The sequence below is a fragment of the Giraffa tippelskirchi genome, chromosome 7, assembly GCF_054371585.1.
Source record: "Giraffa tippelskirchi isolate mGirTip1 chromosome 7, T2T-mGirTip1v1.2.pri, whole genome shotgun sequence".
Lineage (NCBI taxonomy): Eukaryota > Metazoa > Chordata > Mammalia > Artiodactyla > Giraffidae > Giraffa > Giraffa tippelskirchi.
The window spans coordinates 144,528,220-144,553,832 of NC_137281.1; the positions used below are offsets into that span (position 1 = coordinate 144,528,220).

Sequence of the window (25,613 nt, forward strand, 5' to 3'; positions counted from 1 at the left end):
GTTCTGGTCTAAATGTTTCATGTAGCCATCTCTGAAAACAGCTGCAGGCTAAATTCCTCCATTCATGTTATGCTGGTAGAAGCCTCTGGGCCCACTCCTTGAAGTCTGCCTCTCTAGGCCACCACCACAAGAATGACCCTCCCCAAAGATCCCTGCACTCAATGGCTTCTTGTGCCTCGGGATAAAACGTGGCCTCGAGATGTGAACCACACGCCTCACCCTGTTGCCCCTTCTCTTGGGACATGTTTCACCCTCACCTGGGCCTCTGTGCAAGCTGTCCTCCACTCCGTTTCATCTGTAATCATCTAACTGTTGAGTCGGAGCTTCACAGAAACCTCCAGGTCACTTAGTTTCCCCAGCACGCACTTGCCACATCTAGACACTGAGTATGTTTTGCCACCATTATGCCCTTTTAATTCTTAGGACCCTATGAAGCAGGTGAAGATCACTCCAATATACTGGGGGGAAAAAAACAAACAAAGCAGTTTGCCTAAGGTCTGCTAATGAGAGAGAGCCAACAGGGTCTCCTGCTCGAGAAATCTATTCGACCCCCTTGTGTTAGAGAACGTGGAATTTTTACTTCTGCCCTGGAAGTGTAAGATCTCCTTAAACCTAATTTTCCTACAGGTGACTTCTGGACCCATCTCCCTGCTTGCTCCTACCACTCACCCACCTGCACTCTTGGCCTCATCTGAATTAAAGCAGCTGCCGCAAAACCAAGATGAACACTGGGTGTGTAGGACAAGAAAAAAGAACTTTTGGTTATTTTGACACTGGGTTACCTTCTTCTCCTCTCCTGATCTGACTAGTGTAAGAATGCGAGTTCAGAAGACTTTTCCACATCTTTCCTGTGTGGTCCAGCAGATACCATGCTCAGGGGCGGCCCCACACAACAGGACAGGAGACAGTGGAGAACAGTTGTTCGACGGGAGCTGAACAGAGCAAGGCAGGGCAGTGGGTCAACACCAAAGGGACAGATACAAAAGGGGAAGTCTCTTCCCAGTTTCCATAGGTCACTATGACACCTAATCTCTCCTGAGAGAGAGCATTCCCAGGGAATAAACAGATATTTACAGGTAAAATACACCTCTCACTTGGCTTTTGCTCTGAAAAGCCACCAGCTTTCATCAACTAGGGGACCTCCCTGGTGGCTCAGAAGGTAAAGCGTCTGCCTACAATGCGGGAGACCCAGGTTCAATCCCTGGGTTGGGAAAATCTCCTGGAGAAGGAAATGGCCACCCAAGCCAGTATTCTTGCCTGGAAAACCCCATGGACAGTGGAACCTGGTAGGCTTCAGTCCATGGGTCACAAAGAGTCGGACACGACTGAGCGACTTCACTTTGTTTCACTTTTCATCAACTAGAAAGAGGTAGCAAGACAATACTGATGAACTTAAAGAGGCCACAGTCCGCATTCCGCAGGAAAATTCCTTTATAACGGCAAATTTAATAATACACAGTACTAGAGCAGGCCTCATTCACTGGGCCACAGAAGGCGGGAAGGAAGCAGGTCTGAGAGGGACCAACACGTTTCCAGGGCTCACGTCACAGTGACATGCCAAGAGTGACCACCACGTACCTCCCTGAAGCTTGGCCCACCCACTAGTTCAGTCAAAAACGGTGTCACTTCGAATTCTTCGTTTTTGGCCATTGACGATAAAATCCACCATGATGACAGGATTTCAGCACAACGGTCTCTTTCCAGTCACGACAGATACGGATGTCCCAGCTCTTGAGAAACAAAAGTTCATCTAACTTCTCTCGCCAGGACTGGAGAATTTTTTCATAATGATCCGCTGAAATGTTTGTATATACTTGAAAAAAACCACTAACAGTCCATTCTGTGCTCTGTTTCCCTGGAAGATTTCTCATGACCACCCCTCCAACAGCTCAAGGGGTCGTGTGTCTGGGAATAAAGAATTAAGACACTTCAAAATAAGCAAAAACCCTAGTGCAACACTCGGTAGATGGTGGGCTTGAGGGGGCTGGGAGGGGAGGGTGGGAGCAGGTGCTCCATTTCGGGGCAGGGAAAGCCAAGTGGTGGAGCAAATGGAAGCATCGACAAGCAGGGAACACTGCTGGGGAAGGCCTGTCTCCTTCCATGTCTGCCCCCGCTCAAGGGCCGTCACGTCACCTGGGCCTGGGGACTCCTTGGGTCCAGGGACCCCAGCACACCCTCCACCCATCCGTGACCTGCACGCGAAGCTGGGTGGTCTCTGAAACAGGCCTAGGCCAGGGATTGGGATGTGACTCTGGAGGGCCCAGGGAGCTCCCCCGCAGGCCACCCTCAGCAGAAGGTCCCTGGGAAGCTCCTACCCTGGCAGCCGAGGGGCACAAAGGCTTCGAAGGCTCGGAGAGAAGCGGCAGAGGGAGGCTAGTGGTGCAGTGGCCTTGGACCTGGCTCGGTTTTATGGGGGAAGACCTGCTGCCGCTGCCCCCGGGTCCCTGCTGGGGACGGACTGCACAGCTGTTCACGGCCAGCGCAGCCTGAACGCGCTCCACGTTCCTTTCGTATGTATATATGGGTGTGTGTGTGTGTGTGTGTCTATATATATATATTTACGTATTTATTATGTTTAACAAATAAAATGCAGTGGATTCGAGTTCATTCCCCTTTGCTCTAAGCTGCTCGGGCCTCCCACCCTGGCAGGGTTCACGCCTTCGGGCCCGCTGCCCAGCTCACCCCAGCTCGCTGTCTGTACCCCCCCACCCGCCACCCCACAGCGGGAAAGGGGCCCCTGGGATGAGGAGAGAGGACACACACCGCCACAGGTGACCAGGAGGAGGGCCTACCTCAATGCGACCTCGTTTCTAACCCTGAGAACCTAAGGAATTGTGAAGGACTGGGAGAGGGAGCTGGGGTTAAAGGTCACCGGGCTTTTTATTGCAGTTAAAGCAGACTCGGACAGGATGGTCCCAGCCTCGCGAGGGGACAGCCCGGCGGTCGTGGGAACACTCGTCGCAGAAGCCCTGTCCGCAGGCCCGGCAGTGGTGCTTCGAGAGCTTGACGCTGAACTCCTTCCGGCAGCTGTGGCAGTGCAGGATCTCATGGTCCGGGACCCAGTACGCCGGCCTGGCCGCATCCTTCACCAGACCTGCGTCACGGAAGGGGCCATGACGGGTGGCACACACGGGACCCAGCACCCCGAGTCCCACCGGGCAAGACGCCTGCGGCAGACACTTCACTGGCTCACAGTCTAACCACACACACATCACTGGTCTCCCTCACCCACCACCACACAGGTCAGGATGTCTGAGGCTGGGGCCCAGGCACTGATAGGCACCTATTAAGCTCTCCAGGTGAGCCGAAACTATGGCTGAATTAAGAACCACTGGGGCAATGGTGAAGTTCGGGCTTTGGAGTCAGGACACAGCTTCCTCCCAGTTCCACTGAGCCTGAGTCAGTTAGCTGTGGCATTAAGACAGGTTCCTTACCATCTCAGGGCCTTAGGTTTACTCATCTTTAACAACCCACCTTCAAAAGCAGTTACAAGGGGGGGAGGTGGATGGGGGGTCCAGGAGGGGGAACACATGTAGACCCATGGCTGATTCATGTCAATGTATGGCAAAAACTATTACAATATTGTAAAGTAATTAGCCCCCAACTAAAATAAATAAATTTATAAAAAAAAAAAAAGCAGTTACAAGACTACAAGAAATAAAGTGTCTGATGAGCTGGGACCCAACAGCCAGTGAGCGCTCAACAGGTGAGCACCTGTTAAGCACAGTTGGCAGGTTCTGCCAAGGGCGGCCCCTGCCCCTCCTGGTCACCTGAGCCATGCAACCTGAGCCTCCAGGCTGGATAAATCCATCTATTTCTACACTCTCAAGTCAAAAGCTTGTCATCAGCTCATTCTGTGAACCACGGTGATTAAATCTGATCCAAGCAATTGTCATCACAGCCACCCAGGAGCCCTTGGTCTCTCCCCTGTGAAGGGCTGGAATGCCCCAGGCCCAGTCAGCCCTGCCTAAGCCCGCCACACACTGGCAGATTTCCCTTCATCTCCCTCTTCCCATCTTGGTTATGATAAGCCTGCCCCCTCACATCAGGTGAGTGGCTCTCTTAAATCTTAAAGGAGTAACAGCTTGGCTGGTGTGACAGACAGGCCCTGCCCCTTCCCTCAAATCTAGGCAGGTTCTGGGGCTACAGCAGACCCTAGTGGAGGAGTTAGTTTCCAGGCTCAGGCCTGTCTCTGAGAGCCCTGAGGCACTACGTAAGGAGTCACCAGCACTGGAGAAACCACGTGCAGAGACGTGGAGAATACAGGCAATGACGGTGAGGGGGAAGTTCTCCTGAGCCCAGCCTTTGAGGCGTCCCTGCCAGGCTACCCAGCGTGTAAGTGAGGTTGGCTTGGCCCCCCAAGACCCGTCCAGCTGCCTTACTGGAAAATCCAGCAGTAATTCCAGGCAATGCCACTTAGAAAAGAATACTTGCCTTTCCCGTGAGACGTGACTGTTTTAAGCCTTTCCATTTTCAGGTGGTTTATTACGCAGCAACAGATGGCCTAAGAGGATGGCCTCCAGGAATAGACATGAAACCACCAAGGTATTCAGCATGAAGCAGGGAAAGTAAATTCTCAGTCGCCTCCTTGCTGCCCAACTCAATCCTGGTCAGCAGACTGACAAAACGACAGCCCAAGGCACGGCACTCCGCGAGCCCTCACCCACATACAGGCACCCGAGAGGGGCACTGCCAGGCCCACCTAGTGGTATGTCAATGGCTGTCACCACGGCTCCTAAAGTGTTCTGCACGGCCTCGCCCACCTTCCGAGCGATCAGCGTCCCGCCTTCGTCGTCCCCCTGTGCCTCAGTGACATCTGCAGACAATGATGAAGGAAACACCATCACCTCCTAGTCATTTCCCAAATGAAAAATTCTAGATGCTTCTCCCAGGGCACCCTGTGCTACTCCGCAAGGGTGGTAAGGGTCTGTCTGGGCTGTGGGCTCCCACAGTGTAGCCAGTGAGGTCTGCTAGTCCTTGACCTCAGCCCTCTGGGGCTATTTTATAACCTTCCTTTACAGTGGGCCAGGAGCATGACCTAGAACCTCCTCCAGGAGAAGACTCAGTCTAAGCCTATGGTAAACACAGGACAGGTTTAACCCTCCCCCACCCAAGGAACAGCACCCCCAGGACCCAGTTAACAAAGAGCTTAGAGGATGCCGGGGCAAGACCAGAGGAGGGACTGCTCTCAAAGAGTGAGGCGGGGAGGAACAGGGTTGGGCAGGTGAGAGTCCCGTTCCCAACACCCAGTGCCAAGGAGAGGGTCCCCCTCCACCTTGCGGCTCCTGGGCCCCACGTTACCTAACTGGGAATTCCTGGCTTCATAGCAGTTGTCACACACCCGCACGGGCGCAGGGCCCCAGCCCCGCTCGGGCACTGGCCGGGTCTTGGATGAACAGCTGTCACAGAAGCCCTCCCCACAGGCCCGGCAGTGATGCTTGGTGTCGTTATCTTTAAAGGATGTGGCACACTTGCTGCAGCTCTGTTCCAAGCCCAAAACAAACAGAGAGGCAGGTGTCATTCATGTCTGCTCAGCTGAGACAGTCAACCCGGGGAGTTCTGAGGATCATCTGAGAACGGCAGGACCCCGATGGTACGAAGGGGACCTAAGACCTCCAGCCACATGGAACACCCCTACTGAAGCACAGCTGTGATTAACATTTTCTTCCAAGAAGTGCTGGAAAGGTACCTCACATCCACCTGGCTGAGTTACAGGGATCTCAGAAAGGACTATGTAATTTCAGCCATAAAAGCAACGAGGATTCATTTCTTTCACAGCTTCTCATGAGCCTCTGGGAAGCTGAGGAGGAACAGGTCTCCTGTCACAAGTGTTTGGGTCAAAGCTGGGGCTCCCTTGATGTGGGAGCCGTGGGGTCTGTGTATCATCAAGCTGGGGGTGACCCTAAATGACATCTAAAGGTGCCCTTTCCTCCACAGTCTATAGGTACGACCTCAGACACTTGACCAATAACAACTGGCTCTTGTGGGGAAGTAAACTAAAATCCACCACAAAGGAAATACTTGGAAAATAACAGGGGAAATTAGAGGGCAAAGACGACACTGACTGTCTTAAGTGTCTTAAGTGTCTCCCACCCTTTCCAACACTCTGGAAGCTAATCTGGCTGGGAGAGAGACTCCAAGCCTTCCTCACAGAACAAGCTAAGGGCAGGGTGAAGCAGCACAAGGAGAATGGGCCGAGCCAGGGACCCAGGGCATCCTGCCACCATACCAGGATCTGGGAGTTGGGCCGCCAGTAGGCAGGGGCGATCTGGTCTGTCAGCCAGGACGTCACAGCCTTGGTGGGCCCGAGGCTAAGCTCAGACACCGACTGAGCCATGAAGTTCATCCCGTCCAAGAGGCGCTGGGCAGCGTTGTTGTTGTCCTTCAGAAATCCATCGGTCTGAAACGAAAATGCAGGCACCCATCATGTTGAGTGACGGGAGTAAAGGGAAGGAGGGAGAGGGGTCTCAAATGAGTTACACACCCATCACAGCCAACTCAGAACCACAAATTGCCTGGCAGAGAAGAGCAGGGTCAGGACAGAATCCCTTTGGCTTCTAGGCAATATCACACCGTATGAGTCATTGCTGATACTACTCTTCAAGATGACCACAGGACTCAGTGCACAATTGTTCAATTCAGAACTTACTCTGCTTGTGAGATATACAACCCTGGAAATAAACAATCATATAAAGAGGACACCTCCTCCAAGAGGTCTCCCACCCTAGGCTGGGTGACAATGTGTTGCTTTAGGAATCAACCAGAAAGGGGAAAACCACCAAGTAAAATAAGTCCCTTATAGAAAATAGCTTCCCTGGTGGCTCAGATGGTAAAGAATTTGCCTATGATGCAGGAGACCTGGGTTTAATCCCTAGGTTGAGAAGATCCCCTGGAGAAGGGAATGACTACCCACTCCAATGCTCTTGCCTGGAGAATTCAATGGACAGAGGAGCCTGGTGGGCTACAATCCATGGGGCTGAAAAGAGTCTGACATGACTGAAGCAAACAACACATAGAAAATTGCTTATCTTTCTTCCATGAAGGGAAAAGGCTTTGGATGTGCTGTGATTGATGGGTAATTCCAAGTGTGAATCATGGTTTAATGCAGAAAGAAAGCACTGTATCACTGCCTCATAAACAGATTTGTTTTTCCAACATCTTGAATTAAAAAATCCAATTTAAAAACAGTAAAGGTCCATAGTAATTATACTTCTTAGAATACTCTTCAAGAAGAATATACTCCAAAACAAAGAAAAGGCTTTCTTACATGAAGATGGTCATGATAGCATTTGTTAATAAAAAATCATAAACAGCATGAACGTTCAAAATGAAGGGAATGTGGAAATAAAACTATAACATTAGACAGAATATTACACAGTGATTACAAATGAAAATTAGGAAAAGTGAAAGCAATATGGAAACAAACCAAAACTGTGGTACAAGAAAAAAGCAGTTAAGTGGCACATAAATTATAATTGTATCTATACAAACATACATATGGAAAATGAGTAAGGAGAATATGAAAAGATAAAGTTTTATTTGCTAAGGCAGATTAACTATATATCAATTTTTAGTTTATGTCGTGTTTCTAATATTTATGCAAGAAATGGGAAAAAGTGAAGGGTCTAGAACAAAAAAAGGCACTCCAGATCACACCTTCCCAAACCACCAATATATTAAAGTTCATGGTTACCCATCATTGTAAACAAGTTCTACTTTCCCATACACAGGAATAACTGGACGACCCAAAGAGAAAACAAAAATAAAACAGCTCTTACTCCAGGCCACACGTGCACAATCTCTGTCCGCACCACCGTATCCACAGGATCTTGGTTCCCAAACCAGTACTGCCGGCTACGATAGACCACGCCGCAGTTGGGACATTCGATCACGTACCTACAAGGAAGGCAGACAGATACTGGAACCCCACACCAGGGGCCTGGAGAGACAAACAGACCCAACTGCCAGCCACTGAAACTCACCCAGACCAGGCATATTTTGCAAGACCCATCCAGGGGGAGTCAGTGGAAGCAGCCGTCTTGGGCACCACGCTGACTTCATTGCCTCTCTCGTAGCAGGCCTGAAACACGGAGCACTCTGCCAGCTTCTGCTCTGTCCACCAGACCCCCTGGCCTCTCCACACCCCTGTCCGGCCCCATTGCCTGCAAACCAGACCTGCTGAGGGTTTACAGACCCTGGGTTTTAGCAGAGCAGAGGAAAGTCTTTCTCCAAACAAGTCAGTGTCCTGCATGATTATGATCTGAATGTGTACCCATCCCAGGGGCCCAAAACTGAGCTACAAATTCTATCCCTGTCACAGATAGGAGAAATTCATCCAAACTGGGTTTCTGAAGAGCAACTCCACTCTTAAGAATAAACAGTCAATGTAGATGAACCTGGCATACAGGCTCAACAGGATAAGAGTGAGGGGGAATTTAAGCTTAAAGAAAATAAACCAAGGGGCCCCTGGCAACAGACATGTGAGTTTTTAATGCCTGGAGCTGGAGAGAAGTTCCAGAGAGACTCAATTTGAATATCAAATACTTTGGGATACAGTCAAGAATGGTCCCGAGCCAGTCTTCCCAAGAGGGAAGTGTGGCCAGCAAGCCAGCTGCTGGAAGAGAGGCTGGGCGGACTCACCTTGCAGGTGAAAACCCGGTTGTCATACTGATGGGAATATCTGCAGCGGCTCTTGGCTTCGTGAGGTACCCCTTCTTTCCCGTGATTCATGCTGTTCTTACATCCAGCCCTGAGGGAGGCACCAAAGCTGACATGAAGCTGCTAAAAGGAGCCAGGGCCGCTTATGCACAAGCGTAAGCCAGATGCAGGGGCAAAACCAGACCCCCTATTACTAACTGGGCCCCAAATACTGAGCAGAGAGACAGCAGTTTGTTTTGGAAACTCAAGGACCTCTCTCATAGTTGCAATCAACAGTGCTACACAGGTAGAGTGCCTATTACTCTTGCATGAGGAGAAAGGGCCAAAAGGGTATCTCTTCTTGGAAAACCACCAGGTCCCTCAGTAGGATTGGAGGAGCCAGAAGACAGCACCTTGATGAGAGATAAAACCTGAACGGCCCTCAGGGAACTCAAACATCCAAACAGCATGAAATAAGAAGTTTAATCAGAACAGGCTGCCATGATGCAAAACAAAAATTGACCCTCAAATTCTCACAACGCATTAAGAGGAGGCTTAAGCTGAACAAGAAAACCTTCCAAATGAACAGTGAGCTCTGCTCTCCTGACAACGCAAAACCAGAGACCAGGACTTTAGAATTTCACTGTGACAGAAGGGAAAGCTCTGGAAACCCTGGTGAGGTACAGTTAGAATGGAAAAGTGATGATCCAACAGAGCCTAAGCCTCTCTTGCTGGGCTCTTGGGGCCCGCTAAAGGAAGTCACACTGGCAACTAACATTCCTCTTTCCTTTCTAAGACAAGCCTCAGTCCTCCCTAGGTGCAAACTGTTTAATCCAAGAACCAAGTCCTTGTTACAAACTCAGAGCAAACGTGGTGGCCCAGGAGTTGGCCTATAGGGATCAACACAAAAGGGCCATTCATAAAGAAAAGGCTCAGGTCTCCCCCGCATGGGCAAATGTGGAGGACAGGATCAGATGAAGTGATGAAAGCGGTGGAGAGGTGGGCAAGTGTCTACAAGACAAAGTCTGCAATCTGACCCTGACACACTGCATTTAAACCCCCAGGCTCCATCCAACAAGTCACTAGCCTGTGACTGAGTAGCTATCAACAGTTCAAATTAATCCAGTGAGCCTCAACGTGTGGTCCCCATTCAGCAACATCAGTATCACCCAGGAACTTAGCAGAAGGGCAAATTCTCAGGCTCTACGTCAGACCTCCTGAATGAGAAACTGGGAGCAAGGCCCAACCACCTGTTGTAACATGTCCTTCAGGTTTTCCTGAGGCATGCTAAAATTGAGAATCACTGCTGTTTCCCCTGTAACAAAGGACCAGCAGCATCACCCAGGAGCCTGCTGGAAACAAAGAATCTCACCGAGAACTGCTGATTCTGAATCTGCATTTAACAAAATCCAAGGTGATGTACACATAAAGTTTGAGAATACGGCCCTAACTCAAGGTTCTCAACTCAGCTACACATCAGAATCACCTGAGGAGCGTTTTAAATACACCAATGCTGAGGCACCACCCCAGATCTGATAAGTTAGAAACCCTGGAGCCAAGGCCCAGGCCTCAATCATTTGGAAAGCTCCTTGGATAATTCTAATGTGCTCTAGGCATCTGCCTTCATCATGAAAGGAATCCACTAGGACTGATACCTACTCCAGTGCTGTGCACACGATGAATGGATGGAATGACTAGAATTGAAAGCTCTGGTAAGAGAAACACAGAAAAACAGGCAACCTAAAGCTTTCCGTGCTTTTGTTTTTCTGTGCTAAATACTTTTGAACTGTGGTGTTGGAGAAGACTCCTGAGAGTCCCTTGGACTGCAAGGAGATAAAACCAGTCAATCCTAAAGGAAATCGGTCCTGAATATTCATTGGAAGGACTGACGCTAAGCTCCAATACTTTGGCTCCCTGATGTGAAGAACTGACTCACTGAAAAAGACCCTGATGCTGGGAAAGATTCAAGGCAGGAGGAGAAGGGGATGACAGATGGTTGGATAGCATCACCGACTCGATGGACATGAGTTTCAGCAAGTTCCAGGAGTTGGTGATGGACAGGGAAGCCTGGCGTGCTGCAGTCCATGGGGTCGCAAAAAGTCGGACACAACTGAGCGGCTGAACTGAACTGAAAGCTTTCTGCAGTGAAAGGTACCCAAACCAGTCAATTTCACATCTAAACCGGGTTGGAATCTTCAGGGGATTCTTCATAACCATGTGTCCTGGAATCCCCCGCAACCTCCAAGTGTGGTCCCCGGACCATCAGGCTCACCGGGGAACTTGCTGGGATAACCTATCTCAGGCCCCACTCCATCCTTTAGTCACAGTCTAACTTAAGCAGACCCCACACGATCTGCAGGCACAGGGAAGTCTGCGAAGCGCCGTTCTGAGGCTCTTTTCCCAAGGTGGGGACTTACCCACAGCTGAGACACAGGGAGGAGCAGGTGAAGTACTCGTCTGGAAAAAAGGAGCTGTGTGCCATCTGGTCATCGGGGATCTCACCGCTGAAGCGGTCGCTCAGGGCCTGCGCAGAGGGAAGGTGACATGAGAAGGGACTCAGCAGAGAGCTTGGAGCTCTGGGCCTTCCACTGCCTGCCTTTTAACACGCCCTCACTGCTGGCTTATTTCTTACCGGTTCTGTGGCTAGAAGCGGGAAGCCAGCGACTCCTGCTCCTTACACTCCACCTTCTTGGCCTGACTTACACCAATCCTCACCACAGGAAACCTCAGAAAGAACCGGCCCATTTCTCAAGAGCTCAGAAGGAAGCAAAGTTACTGTTCTCTCCTAATGACCTTGGAAGTTATAAACACGTCACACACTCCACCATTCATTCAAAACCCCCAGATACTGACGAATGCCCATTTCATCTTTGTGAAGCTGGGAAAGGAAGCAACACTGGCGAAGGTGGCTTTCTTGAAGTCGGAGGGAGACAGAGCTCAGAAGTGCGCTGGGAGTGTTCTGGGCGTCTCCACCAGTTCTAACCACAGGCACTCACTGGAGTTTACTGGCCACAGAACTATCTCTATGTAGAAAAAAGGGTTATCAGCCAAAAAGCAAGGAGGAATTATTCTAGGTATTGGCAGCCTTTTATCAACTACAGTAACTAACCTAAAAGATGGCAAACAGCCAAAATAAATGCCAAGAAGAAAGATAAAGGTATGTGAAGTAACAGACTGAAATTTTTACGTTTAAAGGAAGCTTCCATTTTTAATCCTGTTTTTGTTCACTACTTTATATTGAAAGTATTCTTCAGGCTGATTTTTTTTTCCCCTCTAAGCCTTCAGTCATATACAGTGGAAAAAGTCATATGAATTAAATATAAATGGGTTTTCTAGGCTTTAAAAATTATAAAATATTCACAGTCCCTAAGTCTTGACTCTTTCTGTGGCAGCCAGACACTACTCAGGGGAAGAAATGTAAAAGTAGCTTTAAAACAGAAGGACAAGATGCTACTTTCTTTAGTAAAAAGGCAAAAGAAATTTTAAGATGAGATTCGGAAAAGGGGCAGGTTAGGTTCTAAACTAAGACTCTCAAGTTCTAAATGGAATTTCACTGAAGGAGACTTATTTATTAAAACTCCTTTTCCTTTTTTCCAATGAAGTCTAATACCCTGAATTGTAAACCAAGTGTTTTCAAAAGCACAAGCTCTCAATGTTGAGTCAGGTCAGGTGTTCAAGACAAGAGTAGTGGCAAAGAATGTGTCAGATTAAGGGTGTGGGACTCACCCATGTGCATTCAAATTCAGCTCCTGCAAAGAAAATGAACATGCCCATAAAATACCACCTGCTAGTGACGGCTGACCAAGTGGGAATCCCTGACTTGGACCAAAAGAAAAAAAAAAAACAATCTAAGAGTAACACATATAGTCCTATTCTCTTGGTAGTAATTTTGTAAAAAGTAACTAAGGGAAAACAAGTAAGATTTGCAGACAGACTATAAAGGAATATACATGTGACTATTAAAGAGAATAAACAAGACACAAACCCAGCAGAATCACTCACTAGCCTACACCATCATCCTCTCTCCTACTTCTGAGTAGGACCCATCCTTTGGGGAATTTTTGGTCTCACCTTTTCCATGAAGCCTTCCCAACCACTCTAGGAAGATCACACTCTGCCTTCTCTGAGCACCTGCTGTCCTCAACATCTGAACCAGGTACTAAGTGATGAGGCAAAGCTATAAGCCTGATATACGTATCTGATCTCCCAGACTAGATCACAAACACTGTGAAAGGCACATACTACCTCTGTATCCTCCTCTCAGTCCCGCATATGTCTTAACAAGTACTCAACTAGGACCTCTGCAATGAAGCGCCCCAGCACCAAGCCCCATGCACACACCAACCCATCCTCTCCTCCTCACCTTGGCCCTGCCTCTGCACCAGGCCCTATCCCACGCCCACGGGCCTCTCTAATTTATGGCTAACTACTCACTGATTGGCCAAATCACCAATCACTCTTAAAGCTGTATTTCTCAAACAGCTGTGTGCCTAACTCTCTGGGGCTAGCTGGTGGGCAAATAGAGCATTATCTTCCTAATGCATCAATTTACTGAAAGATTTGGGGAGGAAGTTTTTGCTTTATTCTTTGGCCACACCATGTGGTATACAGGATCTTAGCTCCCCAACCAGGAATTGAACCCACGCCTCTTTCAGTGAAAGCACAGAATCTTAACCACTGGACCACCAAGGAAGTCCAAGGAAGTTATTTTTACATAAAAAATAAATTTGGATATAGCATGAAACCAAGTGGAAAATTTGCATAAATGTGAGGACCCACACACAAAAAATTATTTCAGCCTGTAGTCGATAGCTCTTCATGTGCCTGAATTTCCTTATCTGTAAAATGGGGGTGGCTAGGAGTACCTTCCTCAGCAGGGGTCTCCATGGCTTACACTGTGAAGATCAAACAAAGTTACTCCGTAGAACACTGGCATAGACTGAGAGCTCAGAAAACGTGAGCTGCCACGATTAATATTTTTATTTTTTATGCTGAGAATTCTCTAATTTTCTCCCTTGGATACCCTCACCAACTGATCCAGCTAACAGAAGGGATAGAAGAGCTTCTCTCCTTTCCATGACAGCTCCTTGGTCTTCATGGCTGGCTGCATTTGTGGGTGAATTTTAGCTGCAAAAAGATGCTTAAGTACCAAATGCAGTGTTAAAATAAGAAAGAAAAAAAGGAGAGATAAATAAGGAATGCAGAAGCTACTAAAGATGTATAATGAAACCCAAAGAAGAGCATTTTTAGCCCTCGTTTTCTCTTTTAAATAGGTAACTGAAAGGATAACCTAAGTAATACTTTTCCTCAGGAAAAATATCAACTTTAGCATGAATCCAACAGCTGGGTTGAATTCAGAAGGCATGCCACTCCCCAGTAAATGTAAAATTGCAGCCCAATAATAGTGACAGCACAAGGTTTTTTCTGTTCCAAACTCAAGTGGCCTGATTCACTTCTCTGCAAGTTCTTCAGGAAAATGAGGACATTTCTAAGTATCTCAAGGCTTAGCATGAAACAATCTGCAGCCTGATTGCCATGCAACAAATCCCCATAGAACTTCCATTGCCACCGGCCCTAGACAACTGTTGGCTTATGTTTGCCAAGGCAACAGTAACTTCTTATGACATCAGAAAGAGAACTCCTAGACCAACCAGCCTCACCTCTTCAGATGCTGGCCACCCATCCTCTCAAATGCTGGTAACACAAGTATCTCATTTCTCTCACAACTCACTGAAGAGCTGGCAGTCAGTAATGAATCAGACCTTGACAAGCATCAGGAGGACTTACATGAATCAAGAGTATGGGAATAGGACTTCCCTGGCAGTCCAGTGGTTAAGACTCCACACCTCCCTTACAGGAGCCACAGGTCTGATCCCTGGTCAGGGAACTAAGATTCCTCATGCTGCATGGTGCGGCCAAAAAAACAGCATGGAAACATAACAGTAACTGTTAAAAAAAACTTGATGCTTGTGTGTTTTAGATACAAGGGTAAGGAGACACTGTCTTCCTTCCTCTGTAACCTGACTGTTTCTTTCCAGTGTGGACATTACCACCTAATCCATATACTTCATCTCTTTCAAGAATTCCAAGCCTCACATCATTCCAGGGTTTCTTGGGCTCTCCCTGTCCTGAGGCCCCAAAGCCATAAGAGGCAGGGAAGGGCCTTACCTGAGAAAGCTTGGGAAAGCATTTGAGGTCAGTCTGGAAAAGGCTGCCTCGAGACTAAATGATCTTGAACTTTAGTTGCCTTGACAACAGTACAGCTCTTACTATCTAACCTGTAAGTTTCACTCGACTCATCAAAGTCTAGCAGTGAATTTTCTGATTCAAAATGGAGACTCTTATGTAATCCATGATGCCACTTCCCCCCAAAATATATAATAACTTCGTAAATACTTAATAGGTGCTCCCTGATGTGACAGAATTAGAGAGTCAAAGTTCCTACATTTAGAGAGCGGAGGCTAAAGGAGGTATTACATAAAACCTGTACGAATCCTACCTTAAAATGGTTCTCTTCATTATTCGTAACTGTAAATACAGGCAACAACAGTTAATTCAATATTCAATTTCCTTAGACAATAGGGACCTGAGCATCTCTTTTCTTTAAACAGACTTACTTCATCAGTGAGAATATGCTCTGCTGGTAGGTATTTGAGCTGTTGCTACTGCGGAAACTGAGCAAACGAGTGAGAGGTTAAGAATCGAGAAAAACTCAGCTGGAGAAAAGGAACTGGGGCTTGGTCCACAACGAGGCTAAATGGCAGGAAGAGCGAAAAGATCAGCAGAATGAATGGGAAATATATGGGAAAGTCACTAGAGCAGAAAGCGACTGAAGGTCTCATACACACACACACACACACACATTCTACAACCCCTCAATCTCTCATTAATCACATTTCCTGTTCAATAATGAACATGAAAAGAATATGAGGAAGAAAATAAAGATTTAACTTCTCTATGATCCGACTTATTTAGGAAGAAAATGTATACATACATTATATACATATATTTCTGTACGCACTGAAGCAGCACTAAAAATTTCTGGAAGCGTATGTCAGAAAGTATTATAACCGTTATCATACAGTGAGGGGGAGAGGAGTGAAAGGGACTTAAGTCATACACCTTACTATTGGAATTGTACTATTTGAATCTGTACTATTTCAACTGTTTATTACAAACACACATTGCTTTTACAATTTAAAAAATAACTTTTTAAAGTAACCAAACACTCAAATACAACTTATAAGAACGTCCTTTCTAAAGGCAACTGGCAATATGTATCAGGAACCTTTAAAGATGACCCATCTTCTGACCTCCCTAAAAGTGGAGTAACTATTGAGAAGGAATACAGCCCAGGGTTTAAAAGCACAGACTTGGGAGCCAGACTACCCGGTTCAAATTCCCCACCACTGGAACTTCCCTGGTGGTCCAGTGGCTGAGACTCTGCACCCCCCATGCAGGGGGCCCGGGCTCGATCCCTCGTCGGGAACTGCATCCCATGTGCTGCAACTAAAAAAGATCCCACGTGCCATAACAAAAGCTGAATATCCCGAGTGCTGTGCTGCAAACTAAGACCTGACGCAGCCAAATAAATAAATGAATACTAAAAACACAAATTCTCCACCACTCACTAGACAAGTCATCTCAGGCAAATCAGCGTACTTCTCTGTGCCTCTGTTTCTCAACCTCAGAGTTGGTATGAGGATAAAATGAACAAATACACGTCAGTGCAGAGCACAGAACATGACATTAGTAAACACTCCACAGAAAGGTTGGCCAGCAGTACTGGGAGCTGTAACCTACCCTAAGGAAGTAGGCAGAATGTGGGCAATACCTTTAGGTACTCAGAAAATATAAGGAAAAGTGGAAAGTACTGTTAAAATAAGGGCAGAACTACTACATATAAAAAATGATCCATCCATATAAATGAAAAAGCATGCAGCTATTTTAAAAAAACATGGTTTTATAGGATATTTAATAGCATGGAAAAAATACTAGGCTTCAACACTCCATAAAAAAAAGAAAAGTATATAAGTGCACATAGATACATCACAACCCCAATTCTCTTTTTGAAATAAGTAGCAAAGAATCATATAATGTCCCATTTATCTATTTTTTGCACACTTGGTTTGCTTTTTTCTTTGCTATTATAAGAATGTTGCCATTAACATCCTCATATAGGTCTCTGTGTTCCTGTGGAAGAGTTGCTTTAAGGCCAATTTCTAGAAATGACATGGTTGGAATATATATTATGCATTTCTTTATACTACTGCATTTCAAAGTGGCTGTACTAATTTTACCTCAACCAGAAGTTTGCAAGAGTTTACAGTGCTTCATATCCTTTTTGACATTTTATTGCCAAGCCTGTCAGTGTTTACCCTTGCATGGTGGTGATCTTACTAGAGAGTTGAGATTTCTTTGTTTGGACATCACAGTCTTGCCCCACAGTGCACACACAGTGCCTCTCCATTTTCCCGAAAGGTTTATACATTTGTCTCTCCATTTTCCCAAAAGGTTTATACATTTTTTTCTAACAATATTCCTGTGTATGTTATGTAAAATAAAGAGAAAATCACAGAGGAAACAAAATCATATAAATCATGCTAGAATATATCCTAAGGCTTCTTGAAGTGTTTCCTCAGGGAGTCAGTGAGGAACTGGACAAGGTGAAGAATAAACACTAGTAGAGAAAGAAAAAAATGGGAGAAACAGAAAGTCAAACAAGCTAGTTTGGCACTGACAAGTTATCTGTTTATAACCATCCCCACTCTCTTGTTCAAAAAAGAATGCAAGGCCACTTAAAAAAAAAAATACAACAACATAAAACAAAAAATAAGTGGACAAAAATAAATGGCCACTATATTATACACTGCTATAAACTATGAAGACTTCTGTTAAGAGTATTTAACAGCAATAAACCTCTCCTAGGTCACTTTGCCTAATGCAGACCTTAAAGGTAGCTTTCTATAAGCATGATTATCAGAGAATGAACAACTTCTAATTTAAAGAAGATTAAAAACAACCAGAAAAGGACGGAACAATTTTTTCAAGGATCTGACTAAGTTGTAAGACCCTAGAGTTCCCTGAGGAGAGCCCGAAACAAGCTTAAACGGGTAACTCCGTCCCATGGACAGAGCCTTGGGCCCACATCTCAGTACAGCACAGACCCTGCCTCAGAGAACAGGAAATACAAGATCCAGGTAAACTCTTGAGGCCAACAGTTACCAAGAGTCCTCAAAATTCCAGCTGACCAGGCTCATTTTAATCACAGAAAGCTTCATGAATCATATCACCTCATAAAAACACAGTGTAACTCTTTTTCTCAAAAGTAACTAACAACAACAACAACAGAAAAGTACCTGACAAACTGGCCTGGAGGAGGACATCCAAGATGCGTGAGGTAAAATCCCTGAGCACTAATTACTGCTTACGGCACCTGGGGTCCCTGAAAGTCTTATGTAAACATTAAGCTAGGTTAACTTTGAGAAAACCTGAGGAATTCTATAATGCAGCCATTGGCCTAGTTGTCAATATTCTTATGGATAAGATTTTACAGCCCTTTGTAAAACATAGTACAGATTCAGCCTCCATTTAAGAATGCTCGCAATATTTGGGTGTAATCTTCAACCTGACTACCTCTAAGCCATTATAAGGACATGTGTGGTCAGTCGTGTCCGACTCTTTGTGACCCCATGGACGCTAGCCTACCAGGCTCCTCTCTCTGTGGGATTTTCCAGGCAAGAGTATCGAAATGGGTTGTCGTTTCCTCCTCCAGGGGATCTTCCTGACCCAGGGATCGAACTCGTTATCTTCTGCACTGGCAGGCAGATTCTTTACCATGGAGTCACCTGGGAAGCCCTTGAAGAAGTATACTATAAGGGCAAAGATTGTTGTCTATCTTATTCTCCATGGTTATTTCCAGCACCTCAAACTCTGACACAGAGATCCAATCATTTATTTGTTGAATGGATAAACGAACAAACTAATTTCCTAAGACCAAGCAACAGGTAAATGGCAGAAATGGGATCCCAACACAAGTCTGTCTGACTCCGGAGTCCCAAGTTTTTCTAGTCCAATCAGGATACTATAATGAGATGCCACAGACTGGGAAGCTTATAAATGACAGAAATTTATTCCCCACAGTCCTGCAGGCTGGAAATCCAAGATGAGGGTGCAGCATGGCAGCCTCCAAGTGAAGGTCTGCCTTCTGGTTCACAGATGGTGCCTTCTCACAGTGTCCTCACTTGGTGGAAGGGGTAGGAGCTTTCTGGGGCTTCATTTGTAAGGGTGCTAAAGTCACTCAAGAGGGTTCCATTCTGATGACCCAATCACCTCCCCCAAGCCCCTGGATATGTATGTATACTAGTATATGTATACTAATTGGGCATTAATGTATTTCAAGATATGAAGTTTGTGAGGATACAAACATCTAGCCTTTAGTAACCACTATGCAAAAACCATAAACTTTTCTGAGGAGTAACTTTTCATTCCCTCTTCCTGTTGTTTTTGTTTTTTTTTTAACTTTTCATTTTGATGTAATTTCAAACCTGTAGAAAAGTTGCGAGAATAGTATAACAAACTTGCACATACAGTTTACCCAGATGCAGAAATTGCTTGCATAGTGTCCCACTGCAAATCTTTTAGACTCCATGGATGAAGCAAATCAGCATATGTTCAAAGTCTGTTCCTGGGTCAACCAGGGCCAGCCTAGCTTTATGCAAACCTTTTCTCCTATCCCTTCTGGTCTTGGGCTCTATGCCCTAACCCTCAGGGTACCCTCAAATCCCTAGCTCAAGTCTTCACGTCAACACTGTTCTTTCTCCAAATCCCACACTCTCAGCACTGCTCCGAAGACCCTGTTCCCTTCCTGCTCCTCTGTCCTCCGCCTGCAGGCCTGGTAACACAGAGGTATATACAAAGTAAACTATAAAATGACAGCAGTCTTGGCAGGAACTGAGTTGATGTCTTCATTATAAAGAATGGTAAAATAAGGTTTTTCTCCAAGATGAGGACCTGTCATCTTTTAACTATCATCCGAGATTCATGTTCCTGGCAAGATGACACCATTCAACAGGTAACACACTCCACTCATGCCCTTCCTTTCACCGATCCTCTCTTTCCAGCCCAGGTTTCTAATCACCAGCACTAACAGAAGCTGGAGAACTGAGTGTCCTCACCACCCACTAGTGCCCCAGTGAGAAGCACTCAGGCCAGAAACCAACTGACCTTCAGGGCTTTGAAGATGACGCCCGGGTGCCGGGGAGAACGGGTGGTATTGTTCTCCAGTTGCTGCTCCAGAGCACGTCGAAGCCCAGAAAAGTCAGTGGGAGGGTTGTAGGTCCTTGTCCCCTTGTAGTGAATGGAACTGAAGGCTTCCGGGAAGCGGCCCAGCTTCCGGAACCGGTCCTGGATGAGCTTCTCCGGCACCTCGGAGGGGTGATCTGGACAAGCGGAAACAGGGGTGTGAACAGGGGCCTTTCTTTAAAAAAAAAAAGTCTTCTGTCTTTCATTATAAAAGGAATATGTAGTGTGACTCCGTAAATATAAAGTACATAAACAGGCACAACTGCTCTATGCTGTTGGAAGTCAGGAAGGAAGGAATTGCCTAGAAGGAAGCACAAGCAGGGGTTTCTGTGAAGTAGGGGCTGGTGTATCATGACCTGGTATTGAATTCACATGTACCCTCAGCTTGTGAAAGGGCTTCGTGTATACACTTTTGATATAATGTGCACTTTTTTGTTATGTGTGTTACACTTCAAGGAAGTACCTTTTTTAACAACAACAAAAAAGAGAGAATCATTTACTTAACTTTTAATATTTATTTATTTAATGGCTGCAGCAGGTCTAAGTTGCGTCATGAGGGATCTCCATTGTGGCTCACGGCTCTCTAGTTGCAGCACGAGGGCTTAGTTGCTCCACAGCATGTGGGGGTCTTAGTTCCCCAACCAGAGATCGAACCAGAGTCCCCTGCATTACAAGGTGGATTCTTAACTAGAAGTGTCTTTTTTTTTTTTTAATGTACTCAATGTAACAAATCCAAACATGTCAAAGCATAAAAGGAAAGAAATGTAGGTCCTCTGCTCCCTCCTACTCTTCAAAGGGAACTACAGTCCAGTGTTTCCCCTTTCAGACTTTTTTTTTCCTACATAATTCCCAACACATATATGCACCTTGCTTTCATCACTTAATAACATACTGTAAGCATGTGTCCTTGCACACTTGATACACTGTGAGAAGACATTTCCTTATTCTTTTTCATGGCTACATAGCCTTCCATCCTATGGATGGATTTCACCAGTCACCTACTGAATGAGCATTTAAAATAAATAGCTGCTTTCAAAGTGCTGGTCTTATGCTAGTGAAGTTGCAGACAACTGCCAACGTGTGAGGGTATCAGCCTTCCCGTAGTTTCACCAACATTTACCCAGAAATTTAGGGAGCAGCAGTAGAAACAGATCCCATAGTCATTTTGGAGATAAACCTTGGAAGGACTTTTGGTTTTAATTTCCTTTAATATTTTTTTAAAAAAACTAAATTATTTTATTCTCTAGAAATTAGATTCTGTGCTGACAAAGGATTATGTTGTTTTTAAAATTTATTTTTTTTAATTGAAGGGTACTTGCTCTACAGCACTGTGTTGGTTTCTACCAAACATCAACAGGAAGCAGCTGTAGGTTTACCTATGTCCCCTCCCACCTGAACATCCCTCCCACCTCCCTCCCCATCCCACCCCTCTAAGGTTGTTACCAAGCCCCAGTTTGAGTTCCACGAGTCATACAGCGTAATTTCCTTTAATATTTTAACAGCAAAATCACTCCAATTAACACTGGAAATATGGCTTTAGCTCAAATTTAAAGGTACAGTCATCAAAGAGAAGTAGCCAAAGTTCCGGATCTAGAAACAACTCTGGATTCAGAATCCCAATTTTGCAGCATACTAGCTGGAACCTCCTTGGTTACACAACCTAAGCTCTCTGAGTTCAGTTTCTCCATTTGTAAAATATAGCTGCTGTTGATTGAGCTGAATAACAAAGATACATTAAGTCTGCATTTATTTTAAGAAAATGTTGGGACTTTCCTGGCGGGCCAGTGGTTAAGACTCTGCACTTTCACTGGAGAGGGTACAGGTTCAATCCCTGGTCAGGGAACTAAGATTCCAAATGCCGTGTGACACAGGGAAAAAGTAACAATTTTTAAAAATTTAAGGAAAAAAATGTTATCTTTGTTATTCAGCTTTTATTTTAAAAAACAAACAAACACCCAGCATAGTGCATAGTGCAAGCATAAAGCAAAAGAAAAAAGGGATGGGGAGGGGCGTTTCCCTGGTGGCTCAGAGGTAAAGAATTCATCTGCCAATGCAGGAGATACAGGTTGGATTCCTGTTCCGGGAAGATCCCACATGCTGCAGAGTGCCTGAGCCTATGCGCCACAACTACTGAGCCTGTGCTCTGGAGCCCACAAGCCACAACTACTGAGGCCCTCGTGTCCTAGACCCTGTGCTCAGAAAGAAGAGAAGCCACAGCAATGAGAAGCCTGCACACTGCAACTAGAGAGTAGCCCCCGCTAGCTGCATCTAGAGAAAAGCCTATGCAGTGACAAAACGCAGCACAGCCAAAAATAAATAAGATTTTTTTTTTTAAGTAAAGCCTATGGAAAAAAAGTTACTTTGAAAGGCTGGTTATTTCAAAACCTTGAACAGGAAATTAGACCTTCCCCTCACCAAAGCTGTGAAGATCCAAAGTGGCATAAAAATGCTAATCACAGGAGGTATCCTAGACCCAGGCCACTAGACCCAAATCCTTCAGAGGTCCCAGTCTGTCCACTCCCCGCCTATTGCACTGCCCTGGCTCAGGCTCCATCACTCCTCACCTAGTACTGTGATAAGCTCCTGGCCACCTCCCTTCCTCTAAGCATGCCTCTCTAGTTCATCCCGCAACAGACCCCAGGGCTTCTTTTTGAAAATACAGATCTGATCACATTAACTCCCTACTTAAAATCCTTCAAGGGATCTTGTCATACTTGAGACCTAAATCAAGGCCATCCATGCATGATCTGATCCCTGAGTGTGTCCACTATTCCCTCCCACACAATCCAAGCCTCAGACACACTGAGCCTCTTCATTCGGCAAGTATCTGATGACAGCCTACTGTGCGCCAAGCACTCACCCAGGCTCTTCAAAGGCAGCAGTGAATAAGACAGGTAAGGTTCCTGCCTTCCTGGAGTTTCCATTCCAAGGGGAAAAGATCAAAAACCAGTAAGCAAACAAACAGGATGATTTCGGAGAGTGACAGCTGCCCTGATGAACATCAACAGGGTGATCTAACAAGACGGGACCACCCGGGTGCAGGAAGGACCATTTTTTTTTTTTAATAAATTTATTTATTTTAGTTGGGGGCTAATTACTTTACAATATTGTAATAGTTTTTGCCATACATTGACATGAATCAGCCATGGGTTTACATGTGTTCCCCTTCCTGGACCCCCCACCCACCTCCCTCCCCATCCCATCCTTCTGGGTCATCCCATTGCCCCGGCCCTGAGCCCTTGCCTCATGCATCGAACATGGAACGGTGTTCTGTTTCACATATGATAATAAACATGTTTCAATGCTATTCTCCCAGAACATCCCACCCTCACCTTCTCCCTCAGAGTCCATAAAATTGTTCTATGCATCTGTGTCTCTTATTCTGTCTCACATATAGGGTTATCATTACCATCTTTCAAATTCCATATATATGCATTAGTATACTGTACTGTTGTTTTTCTTTCTGGCTTACTTCACTCTGTATAATGGGCTCCAGTTTCATCCATCTCAGTAGAACCGATTCAAATGTATTTTTTTAATGGCTGAGTAATATTCCATTGTGTATATGTACAAAAATATGGAACGCTTCACGAATTTGCGTGTCATCCTTGCGCAGGGGCCATGCTAATCTTCTCTGTATCGTTCCAATTTTAGTATATGTGCTGCCGAAGCGAGCACAGGAAGGACCATTTTAAAGGAGACACTTGGCAAAGGCTCCAAAGGGCTGAGAGTTGAGCTGAATCTGAAAGAGGATGGCTGGCTGGGGGAAAGTGTGTTCCAGGTAGACAGAGTAGCATGTGCAAAGATGGGAACAGAGAAAAGTCTGGTATAGCTAGTGGTGGGAGTGAAAGGGGTAAGCAGAGGGAGTTCAGAGACAGAGGCAGGAGTGAAGGAGGACACTATAATTAGGAGTTTAGATTTTATCCTGATGTAATGGAAAGCCATTGACAGGTTGGAAGCAGGAGTATGACATGACCTGAAGTATAAATTAAGCTTTTAAAAAACATCACTCCTCATCCCTCAAGGAGGATGCATTGAAATGGGCAGGAACGGAATCCAGGAACTCAGTGTACAAATACCTAGAGTTCCCTGGGCACAACAAGCTCCTTCAAACCACTACAGGTTCATTTTCCTAGAGCATCCTTCCTCCCCTCCTCTATCTAGCCAGTCTTTAGAGTTCAAATGTCACCTCCTCTTTTCTAGATCCCACAAAGAGGTGTACAGCGTCCCTCTTCTGCACACTCACAGCTCCAGGAGCGACACCCACCACAGAACAGAACACGTGTGACCTCTCCAACTAGACTATCAGCTATTTGAGGGTGGGAATTGGTTTTTTTCAGTTTGGGGTCCTGGAAGTCAGCATGTGACCTTGTGCACTTAATAAACTTTGTTAACTGAATGAACATTAATAATGAAACTGTTTTCAGAGCCAACACTATCGTCCCCACCTGCATCCATTGACCATCGCACCTGCTCCCTCATCCTCCCACTCGGGCGATGCTCTTGCTTCCTATTTCTCTAAGAAAACAGAAAAACCACGACAACTTCCACCACATCTACCTACTTACCCGTAATTGTGTCCATATAATCTCCCTTCTCTCCTGTTGTTACGGATGAACCGTCCACGCTCCTAAGGCCAGCCCTCCACCTGTGCATCACTCCTGCTCTCTCTCTTACATCTGCATCTCTTCCTTTCATCATTCCCAGCAATACTCAAGTATCTGCAATACCTCACATCTTAAATTTCAAAAAAGGGAAAACTCCCTGAAACCCCCCACATCAGCCTCCTGCTGTCACTTCATTTGTCTGCTTCCCTTTATAGAACTCTGTGAAAGAGATGAATACACTACCTTAAGTTTTTTCCTTCTCTTTTCTTGATCCTACTTTGATCAGGCTTTCAGGCCTACCATCCCTGGGAAACGGTCTTACCCAGATCACCAAGGACCTCTATATCACCAAAGCCAATCGGCAATTCTCAATCCTCATCCTGCCCATGAGCAGATTCTGACATGGTTGATCGCTCTGTCCTTCTTGAAACACTTCCTTATGTTTTGCCCAGGCAGAAATTTTTCTGGGCAACCTACCACCGCCAAGTCACTACTGCAGCCCAGCGTGTACCCAGAAAGGTCAACGTGTGACAACCGAACCCCATCTACTTACCAGAGCCCAGCAGCTGGGTGTGCACAGTCTCATGGAAAATGATAACAGCAGGGCCCAGGGTGGACAAGGGGACGTCCAGGCCACAGCGGGCAGTGGTAGCCTTGAGCTCCTTAGTGAAATGTTTCAAATAAGCTTCTGAGGCATCCCCAAGGAATTTGAAGAGGTCATTGTGCAGTCGGTCTGCATGAGTTCGATAGATGACAAGGTCTGAGATGGCCAGGACCTTAAGCAGCAGCCGTGTTCTCTGGCTTAGATTCACTGTAGCCCCCAAGAGCCCTTCTGTGTCTATCACAGCTACTTTGTGGACTGGGTCATATGCTGCCCACACTCCCACAGTGCAGGACTCCTGGGCAGGGGAGGTTTTGAAGACTTCTCGGCCATAGAAGAAAGTGTGGTTGAGGGTATGAGACTTCCCATCCCCAGTATTTCCAAAAATGGAAACCACTTTCAGATGCTGATCAGGTTTGCAGTCCAATTTCCTAATGAAGTCCTCTTCATTCGTTACCTTCCCA

General features: G+C 46.0%; 2 protein-coding genes, 1 long non-coding RNA gene and 1 other non-coding gene across 10 annotated transcripts in view; 2 read left to right on the forward strand and 2 right to left on the reverse strand.

Moving 5' to 3' along the window:
* Nucleotides 1-2,607, forward strand: part of DCAF4 (DDB1 and CUL4 associated factor 4) — a 36,287-nt gene extending 33,680 nt beyond the window's left edge. The window contains exon 15 of the transcript XR_014059236.1: nt 628-2,607. The gene's annotated coding sequence lies outside the window, so the exon portion shown is untranslated. The remainder of the gene's footprint in view (nt 1-627) is intronic.
* Nucleotides 2,608-2,856: 249 nt separating this feature from the next.
* Nucleotides 2,857-25,613, reverse strand: part of ZFYVE1 (zinc finger FYVE-type containing 1) — a 44,226-nt gene continuing 21,469 nt past the window's right edge. Inside the window, exons 3-12 of one of the 7 annotated variants that reach the window (XM_081508928.1) lie at nt 25,102-25,606; nt 19,864-20,078; nt 11,055-11,161; nt 8,641-8,749; nt 7,983-8,080; nt 7,779-7,896; nt 6,230-6,400; nt 5,302-5,482; nt 4,703-4,816; nt 2,857-3,094 (exon numbers count right to left, since the gene is read on the reverse strand). In XM_081508928.1, coding sequence (XP_081365054.1) covers nt 2,862-3,094; nt 4,703-4,816; nt 5,302-5,482; nt 6,230-6,400; nt 7,779-7,896; nt 7,983-8,080; nt 8,641-8,749; nt 11,055-11,161; nt 19,864-20,078; nt 25,102-25,606 — 1,851 coding nt within the window. In that variant the 3' untranslated portion in view covers nt 2,857-2,861. Of the gene's footprint in view, nt 3,095-4,702; nt 4,817-5,301; nt 5,483-6,229; nt 6,401-7,778; nt 7,897-7,982; nt 8,081-8,640; nt 8,750-11,054; nt 11,162-11,269; nt 12,797-13,502; nt 14,190-19,863; nt 20,079-25,101; nt 25,607-25,613 lie in introns of those variants that run through there. The other 6 variants (XM_081508931.1, XM_081508932.1, XR_014059235.1 and 3 more) reach the window with 6 other exon arrangements.
* On the forward strand, nt 14,260-15,595 carry LOC145513250 (uncharacterized). The gene is made up of 2 exons (XR_014059245.1): nt 14,260-14,334; nt 15,249-15,595. It is a non-coding gene; the product is annotated as an uncharacterized LOC145513250 (long non-coding RNA).
* On the reverse strand, nt 23,513-23,619 carry LOC145516037 (U6 spliceosomal RNA). The gene has a single exon (XR_014061211.1). It is a non-coding gene; the product is annotated as a U6 spliceosomal RNA (small nuclear RNA).